Here is a 12,242-nt window from a genome sequence, read left to right on the forward strand (position 1 = left end):
GATTAAAACTTAATTTTTATTTTTAAATTGTTTTTAAATCACATAATTTTTTTTTTTACGTTTTTTAAAAAACAGTTTAAAAAATTAAAAATCAATTTTTATTTTTCGAAAAGTCAATTTATTGACTTACTGACTGACAAGATGGGCTCATATGCACGGATAATATACTCAGTCATCTCTAATCAATTGGGAAAAAGAAATAAGGAAAATGTCTCGTAACTCGATTTTTAAGGCTCGAGTTTGGCTCGACAGTCCAAAACGACTCTTTTTTTTTTTTCTTTCTTTCTTTTTCTTCTTTATTTCTTTCCCCTCCATTCGAACACAGAGACGGAGAGGGAAGAGAAGAAGGTCATCCAGCCCGTCGCTGCCGATCACCCAACCGTCGCCCAGCTCGTCGCCGCCGATCTCCCAGCCCGTCGTCCAGCTCTGATCGTCGCAGCAGCCTCCTCCTCCTCCTTCCTCCTTCCTTCTCCTCTTCCTCATCCTTCCTCCTTCGCCCCGCCTCCTCCTCCCTCTCTGAATATGCCCCCTCCAGTCCTCCTCCTCCTTCCCTCCCTCTCTTCTCCACCCTTCTTCGAGCCACAGATTCGAGCCACAGATTCGAGCTACGAATCGGAACCGAAGAAATAAAAAGAGAAAAGTTTGTTGTGTGCAACCCATCACATTCTAAGAGTTGGTTTGGCATAATTTTGAAAAGTTATAAAATTAAAAAATTATTATCTTATTTAAGTCACATCTCTTATTTAAATCACATTATTTTTCTATTATATCACTTCAAATTCAACTCATACCCAATTTATATTTCATAAAAAGTCAAAAAATAAACTTATTTTTATCCCAAACAACCCCTAAAACGACACACTCATAATTCGTAAAAGCACCTCCAATGGTTATTACTATAATATTATTATCAGTGTTACAATTTGATAATAAATAATGTTATTTTATCAAATTATAATAATGATATTCTAATGATTATTTGTTATTTTGGCAATTTTTAACTAATTTTCTCTTCAAGTTTGTAGGTATTATTTGGATATAGTGTTTTAGTAATTTAATTTTTGTTTATTTTTTTTATCTTTTGTAACTTTTTTTAACTGTTTGTAAAAAAAATTATATATTTATATTATTCTTGACCAGATAAATTAAAAAATTTAAAAAAATTCACTGTCCCAAAGAATATACCACTACAAAAAAGAGAAAAAAAAATTACTTACATTAAAAATTAAAACCCGAAGCTCTATCTCATTTGTTTACCAAAAAAATATACAACTACAAAAAAAAAAAGAAAAAAAACAAATTTACTTACATTAAAAATTAAAACCAAAGCTGTATCTCATTTGTTGATCAGAGGCCCTCTAGTCTCTCTTATCACTCTCTCACTTCTAGAACTCACCACTGAGTCCGCTCATTTTTTCTCTTCTGAAGCCTAAGGCAGCGTCTCTCTCTCTCTATCTCTCTCTCTCTATCCTTTGATAGCGAAGGTGAAGCAACGTCTCTCTCTCCACCATCTCTTCCCCATAACCCACCCTCTCTTTCCCAAAACCCACCATTTCTTTCCGAAGATCGCAGATCGAACACAAACCCCCTCTCTCTCTCTCTCTCCCCGGGTCACAAACCCCTCTTCGCATATCACAAACAAGCTGAAAAGGAAGATAGAAACCAAGAACGCAGATTATTCTCCCCATTTCGTAGATCGCATATCAAAAAGATCCAGGTATTTAATGTTTAAAATTCGTTTGAAATTGCTTGATGGGGTTGAAATTGCTTAATTGCTCTATAAATTTGTTTGAAATTACTTGTTGAAATTTGTTGATTGTTGTTGTCTGATTATGTTTGTTTTCTTTTGTTTTTTGTAAAATGTTTAAATTTTTTTTTTTTGAAGGGTTTGGCTGTTTCACACAATTTCTGTTTTTTTTTTTTTTTTTTAAAATGATATAAACAATTTTTGTTTTAGAAAAAAAAGGAAAAAAAATTGGTGAATTTGGTTTTGCAAAAAATTCAAGAAAAAAGGCGGTTTCACCCGATCTCTGTTTTGCTGGGAAGGATGAGAAATGGAGGGAGGGAGGGAGGGAGAGAGGCGACAGTTGGTTTTGGTGACTTGGCAGCTTTGGCATTTGCCAAAGATAACAGCAGTTAAAACTTGCCATTAGATCTGCCTTTCCATCAACAGCTGCCATAATTTGGCAATAGCAGCTCCAATGGCACATCATTGGAGATGCTCTAACACATTATTGTGTTGTCTTTGTTACTCTTATTCAACCTATGAAACCCTCTTGTTGAATGTTCACATTCATCTCATCCTTGTAAAGCAACAAAAGATTCTACTTGACAATTTGATTTTTTAATTAAAATAATTGAAAAACTAAAATTTTAAAAAAAGAGTTAATAATTTTTTTTTAAAAAATGATAAATTACACTGATCTCCCTTAAAATCTAGGAAAAAAATATAATGAATTTCACAATTTTAATATAATTACATTGACTTCCTTTTTAATAAAGTTAAATAGACTAAAATTAATGTAGATGCATGAATACACAAAAATATACAAGATAAAATACCTATTCAATGTAAAAGATATAACAATATCATATTTTTATTTATACGATTAATGAATTTTTGATGAAAAAGAGATCAAATATATGAAATATAACTTTAAGGGAGATCGGAGTAATTTTGTTAAATTTGTGAAATTTATTGTATTTTCTTCTAACCTTACAAGATGTTAGTAAATTTATCCTAAAAAAAATCAAGCTTCTCAATAATTCGCAATTTTTTATGCAATTAAAAAATTTATTCCTAAATACATTAACTCTTTTCCACTTTATAAAAAAACTAAAAGACCAAAAAATTAATGGTAGTTCTACATGCGCAGAAAGATATATCAATTAGTGTATTAATATATATTATGGTATTATTATTGATCTCATCTATTATATAAATTATAAATATTTTAAATTTATAAAATTATATTAAATCATCAATTAATAAATTAATTAATATATTAATTGATAGATATAATATTATTCAAAAACTAATTTAAAAAGTCAATTTCTGAAAGAGGGTCTTAAATTTCATCACGTCTCTTATATTATTATTTTCAATTTCTCAATTTTCCACTTTGGACAATTTCTACCACGTGATTATGCTAATGAAAGCGAAGGTCTATTTTGGGAAGATGATAAAAAGTAATTTTTTAGTTTTTAACTAAGTTTTTGATTTTTTTAGACAAATAATTTGAGAAATTAGTAAAAAATTATTTTTGACTTTTTTTATTAATATTTCTTCGTGATGTCAAATTAGAATACAATGACCCAATTACCTTCATTAATTTAAAATATTTACAACTTTATTTATGTAACACATTTTGATTCATGAGAAGTAAAATTGTAATTTCACCCGTAGTTAAAAATCAACTTCTCAAATGAAAAAAAATGTAAAAAAGTTAACTTTTAACTTTTGTTATAAACTAAAAAAAAGTGACTAAAAATCAATTTTTCAAAATAGTCCAAAATCATATGCTTCTAGAAACTTTCTAACCCTTGTTTTACGGACTAAACTAAACTCCAAACTCAATCATAAAATTTGGTAATCCTAGCACTAACTCACCCTAATATATTTTAAATTAAAAAAAATAATTAATTTAAAAAGTTAGGTTTTTGTCATATTCACATATGACTATGAAAAAGACTTGAGGAGCCCGTAAGACCTACTACAACGGTCTCATTTCGATTATTTGAATTGTTCATTTTATGTAATTTTTTGTGTATATTATATTTTAAAAAAACTAGGCCGACGTGATGATTGTAACCTTTTTATTTTATCAGCCAAGAAAATAACGAAAGCCTTATAATTATCCTATCAATCTAAATTTTTGCATTAATATTCAATGATTGTGATTGTTGTGTCACATGAAATGATTATGCGTAGCTCCTCTCAAAACTACATCTTTTCTCAAACTCATAACACTCTGTGAGTCCCAAGAGACTTGATGACAGGATTCAAACCGTTAATCTCGCAAGTGTTAAAGAAAAAAACGTATTATTCCAAAAATCAATATTTTTATAAATATTTTATTTTTCAAGTACATGTAAATTAAGTGTATTTAAAAGAATAAATTTGAATTTGATCTTGTTTTTGTTTCAGGAAATTTGGTTAATTCGTGAATTTTTTTTCAACGAATAGCCAAATCATGAAAATTTGATTTCATTCCTAATCTTTGAATCCAACCTCTAGCACCTAATTTGTTTTTGGTAAAATTATAAATAAAAAAAAAAAAATTTAAAGTTTAACCTTATAACAAAGTAAAATTTTAATTTTATTAATTTAAATTATAAAATTTTATTTGTTTTCAATTTAAGCTATTTACTTATTTTTGTTGAAATAAAATTGACAAAAAAAATATTTTAGTTATTAAATTAAATCTAGGTGTATGTTAAATGTGTAAACTGTTATTTTTATTAAGTTTCATGTTTAAAATATTATTATTTTTCTTTGATTTTACTTAACAAAAATAGACAAATGATTTAAATTGAAAATAAATAAAAAATATTTAAATTTTAAATTAATAAAATAAAAATAAAAAATAAAAAATTTATTTTATTACAAAAATCAAGTCTTAAGTGTTTTTTTATTTATTTATTATTTATTTATTTTTTGTAGTTATTCTTTTTTTCGTCTCTAGTGTTGAATGTTCACACCTTACACTCTACCTTATCTTTTCAGAGACTCTCAAACGACTCTTAGGCCCGTTTGTTTGGGGTTATGGGGGAGGGAATTGGGTTTGATAGTGAGGAGGGGATTGAGAATGGAGTGTTTGTTTTGAGAGATAGGGAGGGGATTAGTAATTCCTTGGTATTAGTAAGGAGGAGGAAGGGGGATTGGTAAGGAGGAGGTAGAGATGGTATTAAAAAAATAGTGAGGGGATTAGAAATTTTTTTATTTTTTTTATTTTTTATATATTGAGAATTTTTTTAAAATATAATGTTTATTTTTTTATATATTTTTATTTGTTTTATTATTTTATATAAAAATAATTTAATAATTCCTTACTATTAATCCCCTCACTATTAATCTCTTCATTATCAATTCACTCCATTCTATCACCCAAAACAAACGGGGCCTTATAATATTCGTCTAATCTTTCTTTATTACTTTTCATTTTATCCTCTAATTAGCATGTCACTAGTACAATACACAAGATAAAATAATATATTATTTATTAAAAATATAATAATTATATTTAATTTTTTTATATTTTATTTCTTGTAAATAAAATTTTATATATAAGTTTAAGAGTTTTGTTTTAAATATTTTTTTACTATAATAGATAGTATAGATAGATTGTAAGGAAGACAGGTGTGCTTAGTGAGAAGTTTTGTGAGAGTTTCAATATTTCATACTAATTTTCTTAATTTTCTTAATTTTAAATAATTAAAAAAATCACCATTGACTAACTTTTATTTGATAATCTCACATCGGAAGAAAAATAAAAAAAATAAGTTATTTTACTCATATAAAAAGAATCTTATATTATCATCCCATTTAGATGGCTCGTGAGAGTTTAAAAAAAAATAAAAAAAATAATATAATCTTAAAAAAAATTAAAAAATCAAAAAATTAATTGTTAACGAACTTTTCAAAATAAGCCTATGTTCAGTTCACACCTGAGACTGAAAAAAAAATAAATAAATAAATAGTTAGTGAAATGTCACATTATTGTCTTCATAGTGAATGCCACGTTGTCGTCTTGGTGAATTGTCTTGCAACTGTTGACACGTGATTTTGTTTTTGAACATAATTAAAATTTATTTTGAAAAATTGATTAAAACTTAATTTTTACTTTTAAATTCTTTTTAAATCACATAATTTCTTTATTTTTTTTACGTTTTTTAAAAACAGCTTAAAAAATTAAAAAATTAATTTTTATTTTTTTGAAAAAGTCAATTTATTGACTTATTGGCTGATAAGATGGGCTCATATGTACGGGCAATATACTCAGTTATCTCTAATCAGTGCCGTTTTGGGGAGGGACAAAAACGCTTGCGTTTTTGTTGCTGCGGAAAAACGCACCACCCTCTAAAAAAAGCAATTGTTGCATTTGGGATGTGATTAAAAAGCTACCGTGTCAAATTACGTAAAGACCCTCTAGGTTAACAAATTGGGTATAAGTTTAAAGTTTGGCAAGGATATTTTGATTATTTTATTTTGATTTGACATCATAAATAACAATGATTCATCTTCCCTTTTCCTCCCACCCCCTTTGACCCTCTCTCTTTCTCATTAGTTACATTTTCTTTTTTTTTTCTTTTTTTTCTTCTTTTTTTTCCTGCTCCTCCAATCACCACCCGCCACGTGGCAAAGGGGGGTGAGGGGGTGACCCCCAAAAGGGGGTCCCAAGCATTATTCCATAAATAAATATTAACAAAAAAGGTTAAAACACAATTTTTTATCAACTTCTCAAATTATTTTTTAAAAAGTCAAAAAATTTGATAAAAAGTCAAAAGTCAATTTTTTACCAACTTTTCACAACACCTCTCAATTGGGAAAAGAAATAAAAAGAGAAAAGTTTGGTTTGTGCAACCCATGACATTCTAAAACGACACACATATAATCCGTAACACATTATTGTGCTGTCTTTGTTACTCTTATTCAATTCAACCTATGAAACCCTCTTCTTGAATATTCACATTCATCTCATCCTTGTAAAGCAACAAAAGATTCTACTTGACAATTTGATTTTTTAATTAAAATAATTGAAAAAATGGCCCAAAACAATAATAATTCAAACTGTCAAATCAATTTGTATTTACTTGTCAATCCGTGGTTGGATGGATTAATTTTTTCTCAATCCTCCTAAGTTCCAACGGATACCCAACTTTATCTTCAACCGTCCGTAGTGACCACACATATTTAATAAGATCATTACAAAATTTATGGAAGACTTTAAAATAATCAAATCATATGTCAACAAGGAATGCATTCTTCTAATTGGAATGTGAGCTCTCATGGTGAACTAAAGAATTATAGTTTTTATCAACATCCACTATGGAAAAGTTTTTTCTGTAAGTCAGAAGGTAGGAATTCTTACATTCTAAATAATATGCCACTTTATGATTAGTTAAAAAATTAAAAATGTGTTTTCTATCCTAGTTCTTTAAATAACTTTTGTAATTTTCTTGTAATTAAATCATTATCTAAAAATATAAAATTCAATTTTGGTAAATTTTGAATGACCATCACCTAAATTTTTTTCCTTGTTTTTTTTTTTTTTTTTTCTTCTCATGATCAAATTGTTCAACAATTTTAATCCAATTTAGAATTCATTTTAAAAAAAAGGTTTCATTTTTATTTTTTATTTTTTATTTGTGTTTAGTATAATTGTTTTTTCAGATTTTTTTACAAATATTTGAAGAGATTTTTTTGTTAAGATCCCTACTATTAATTTTTTTTAGAAGGATATGGACAACGCAATTTTCTATATTAGTATAAATCCTCCAAAACATAGGTGACAAAAATACCCCACTACACCATTTCAGGTAACACTAATTATTTTTTTAACTAATTTTAAAATTTTAAAATTCTATAACTTTTGATCTAGATATCGGTTTTTTTTTTTTTTTTTTTTTTTCTATAAATTTTGTATTTTTGAAATCGTTTCATCAAAATTAGTAAAACAAGATCCACAGTGAATACAAAATTCTAAGAAAAGAAGGACGAAATTTTATTGACCTAAGATAAGTCAGTAAAATTTTGGTTGGTTAGTGAATTTTTGGTAACCAAATCAGTCTAAATCAGTGAAATTTCGATTGATCGATGAAATTTGGATGACGAAATCTATGACTCATGGATCTTGTTTGAAAAATTGTCAATAGAATTCTAAAAATATAAATTTTGCAAACAAGGAAAATGAAAATGTAAATCAAAAGTTATTAAATTCTAAAGTTTTGAAATTACTTAAACAATGTAAAAGGTCATAGGAGAGAGAAACAAGAAACAGATATAAGAGTTTTTAAGATTATGAGGGTATTTTGGACTATATATTTTAAAGTTTCCCTTTTCACTTTAAGATTTAAAATCTCAAGGACTTTAATTAAGAAGTAAATTGTTGGTGTCTTTAAATTCTTACACAAATTTATACAGAAATGTCTCCCTAATTTGTGCATCACATCTAAAAATTAAAAAAAATTTGACTAAAATATGAAAATGTTACTAAAGCCAATAAATAAATAAATAAATTCAAAATTATTTTTCATAAATAAAACCAAAAATACTTATTTTTGTATAAAATTCTAGCACAAAATGTTGTCTAATGCATGTAAATTTTCAACTAATTCTAAATGTACAATACAACTATGCAACAATTTGATTGCAGAAAAATAAATAAATAAAAATCAGCTAGTAGGTCATCTAATAATTGTCAATATTAAACTTTATAGTCTTAGGTAAATATTTAACTACAAAAAACATAAATAAGTTAGCTAAGATAACTAGAATTTCAAATACAAATTTTGTTGAATTGTGTAATCTCTTAACTAATCATAGGGTGTCATATTATTTGGGATGTAAGAATTCTTACATAAGTTCGAGGAAAACTTTTTCCATTAAGTATTAAAGTTTGTTGTTTTTAAATTAAAGGAAATTATAGATTAATAAAAAAAAGTATAAATTTAATTATTAATATTTATAAAAAATTTCATTGATTTGAATTTTTTTCAAAGGATGCAATTTTCCCTCTAAATTAAACGTGGAATGTAAAGTCACTTATTAGGTATAAATAAACAATGGTGTGGGGTATTATGGGGATAAGGAAAAGATTATGCTACACACACGTTTTAAAAGATGAGTATCATATGCTTCTTATAATTAAAAAAAAATTGACATAATTTAATATTTTTTGAGTCATAACTAAAAAGAAAAGAAAAAGATCATAACAAATTACTACATGAGGTATAATCAAATATATTTTGAATTATATCTAAAAATGGCATAATTAGGGGGTGTATATGATATATCCAAAAAATAAAATTTTAAAAAAAATGTTTTTAGTCGACCAAAATCAAACAAGGTTATTATATTGTATTATCTTACCGGTAAGAATATGAACCCCTACATTTATAAACAATTTTTTCCCTCTATTATATTTGTTTTTTCCTTTATTTTTTTAGCATTTCCGACAAAGTCTTACATAAATAGTTTTCAAAACATGAATATCTCCAAAATGAAGACCAAGGTTTTTAAAGGAGTGTATAGTAGAATTTCCTAATTAGGGATTATTATTTACGAAAAGTCTAGAGACCCATCATTATTTGTCCAGAAAATTCCGTATGAATGATTGTGTGGTGAAAATTAATTTATATCATGGAGAGTTTAAGTGAAATTTATTGAAGATGTGGAAATTAATTTCTGAATACTCCCGCCGTCCCAAAATATTAGTCTCTTATTCCATTTTTCATTGTCCTAAAATATTAGTCCCTCTTCAAAAATCAAGTACAAAAATAATATAAATTTTCTATTTTGTCATTCTTTTAAATTCATAAACAATATAAAAAGTACAATTATGACATTGATATTCTCCAAAAAAAAATGTATTATCAAAGGATAATTTTGAAAAATTAACTTTTTTTTAAAGTGCAATAATTGTACTATCAAAAAAGTTAGATTTTCCAAAAAAGATCATTATTTTGGGACGGATGGAGTAATAATTTTTAGAATGATAATGATGAATTTGTAATATTATTCTATTATTTATAGGGGGGTTGGTACTTCCATGGCCAAGAAAGATTCCTCTTTGTGAGTTGTGATTCAGCAGCAGATGGCACACGTATCGTCGGGGCGTAGCAAAAGCCTGCCAGCAAAAGGAAAGCATGACAGTGAAAATGTCAACAAATACCAACCACAAAGCGCAGTGAAAGAAGAAATAGAGGGGTGGGAGAAAAATGTACAAAAGGAACTCAACGAAATGGAAGCATACGATCCAGGGCTACCCAACATCTTTAACGTTCCTAGTAGACTCCGAGACCTTGAAAAAACCGATCCATATACGCCCCGCCTTGTTTCAATCGGTCCTTGTTACCGTTATAAGCATAAGCAGCACGAAGGACTGGAGGAAATCGAAAAGCATAAGAAGCACCTACTTCAACTTGTCCTGGATCGGCGAAACAATTCGCTTGACGACCTTAATGAGGGGGATATGATTGGTAATCTACTTGATGAGGCAAAGCCCTGCTTTGACAAGCCCATGTTAGAAGGTTTTAATAACATACGATTGCTAGAAATGCTGTTGCTGGATGCTTGTTTCATACTTGAGTTGTTGCACAACTATACCTATGGCTGGGAGGAATGCGGGGACAATGCGAACCCATTGTATGTGCTTTACCAGCGAGGTTTCTTACCTTTTATACGACGCGACTTGTTAATGCTTGAAAATCAGTTACCATTTTCGGTGCTGTTCAAAATTTATAGTGTCTTTTGGGACTCGAGGGAGCAGACAATTGTTGGCCTTGTTCTTTCGTTTTTCGACCCAGTCATCCCTGGGATTTCCAAAAAAATATCCGATATTGATGACCCTCTTCACCTCCTCGACATTGTTCACTTGTCACTAGAACCAGCCACCGCCAAACAGGGTTTTGAGACACGTATTTGGTTCGGCGTACAGGAGGAGGGTAAGACAGTATCTGTGCACTCTGTTACAAGGCTTAGGGGCACGGGTATTAAATTTAGAAAAAAGGATTCACCAATATTCACAGAAATTGAGTTCAAAAAAGGTGAGCTCTTGATTCCACCCCTTTTGATACATGGCTCAACCAGGTCCACCTTCCTGAATCTCATGGCTTTCGAGCAATGCTATCCAGATTGTGGAAGACATATCACTCCATACATCAGTTTCATGGATGGATTAATAGACTCTTCAAAAGATGTGGAGCACTTGGTAGTGAAAGGGATTATAAGTCACCACTTGGGAAGCGACGAGGATGTAGCCACGCTTATCAACAATCTTCGCAAGGAAATGGTCTTTTACACCAACAAAAATTATATGTCTGACATATCCGAAGAGCTGAATAAGCATTATGAACAAAAATGGCCAACTTGGACCGCAACATTGAAGCGTGAATATCTCAAAGATCCTTGGAAAATTATTTCTCTTGTTGTAGCTTGTTTACTAATTCTTTTCACAGCAGCACAGGCCGCCTACTCTATGGTAAGTTATCACTTTCCTAGGACTTGAATTATTATTCTTAAATCTTTTTCTCCTCAGAATATGTTATGATATAATTAATATGATCTAATAAAGCCAGTGAATCATTTACTGTCGTTATCTATAATCTCATGGAAAACTTCCTTTGATGTTAGTCTTTTCCCAATAAAAATTGAGTTGTATTGAATTTTATGTATTTGAATATTTACGAGGGAACAAATATAATTATTCAGTAGCAGTACCAGAGAATCATAATATTTGATAAAGGGGAAATTAACCAATAACTTCTCTTGATAAAGGTACTAGAGCTATGGTCATAACTGAATGAAGAAATTGTAGAGAGACAGAGAGAGAGAAGAACATGAAATTATTGATCAGTTCAGAATACAACTCAAACCACGCTTCTTTTAAATCTTTATATACGTTCTACAATAGTCCTGCTTCTTTTACTAACTCAACTTCTAACTCACGCATTAAAGTTTGTTAGAGCATCTCCAATGGTAGTAGGCATTTTACCTATCTAAATATTACTATAAAGTATACATTTTATTTTGCCTGTCAATGATTTCATGTTTCTACCCCAACCATGCTCTTTATTTTAGCTATTCATCCAAATACTATTAACTTTATAGAATGCCACGTCAGCAACAAAGATGGAAGGAAATAATCTTAATGATTAAATACATTTTGCCTAGCCTTGAAGGCTAGCTACATGTAGCTAGTGAATGTGAGCTGAGCCAAAATGCCTAAGCATATGCCTAGTGCATTGGAGTTGAAAAAAGTGAGTCACATTAGGCATTTTGACTAACAAGCATCATATGCCTAGTGGGTTGGAGATGCTCTTACAAGCCTAAACAACTGAGTTTGTTACGAGAGGACTGATCACATACTACTATCCTACACCTCTATCATAGTCCCTCAAACTCAATACTATTGTTGGAAATGGTTATAAATTCTGGGCAAAATAAGAATTTTATCCTAAGTTCGGTCTATTTTTTAGGTGGGCCCCGTACATCGATTTACACGGGTCAAAGTGGTAACGCG

The 12,242-nt window shown here is 29.1% G+C and overlaps 1 protein-coding gene across 1 annotated transcript; it reads left to right on the plus strand.

Moving 5' to 3' along the window:
- Positions 1–1,331: 1,331 nt before the first annotated feature.
- Positions 1,332–11,318, plus strand: LOC145812735 (UPF0481 protein At3g47200-like). Its single transcript, XM_082907849.1, has 2 exons — positions 1,332–1,717; positions 9,755–11,318. The coding sequence occupies exon 2, from the start codon at positions 9,816–9,818 to the stop codon at positions 11,226–11,228; it is 1,413 nt and encodes a 470-aa protein (XP_082763975.1). The 5' UTR covers positions 1,332–1,717; positions 9,755–9,815; the 3' UTR covers positions 11,229–11,318.
- The last annotated feature ends 924 nt before the right edge of the window (positions 11,319–12,242 follow it).

The sequence above is a fragment of the Camellia sinensis genome, chromosome 15, assembly GCF_055761805.1.
Source record: "Camellia sinensis isolate YWXY chromosome 15, ASM5576180v1, whole genome shotgun sequence".
Taxonomy (NCBI): Eukaryota; Viridiplantae; Streptophyta; class Magnoliopsida; order Ericales; family Theaceae; genus Camellia; species Camellia sinensis.

What these genes read in the sequence shown, in the direction of transcription:
- LOC145812735 (XM_082907849.1), top strand. Translation starts at nt 9,816, where the DNA reads ATGGCACACGTATCGTCGGGGCGTAGCAAAAGCCTGCCAGCAAAAGGA.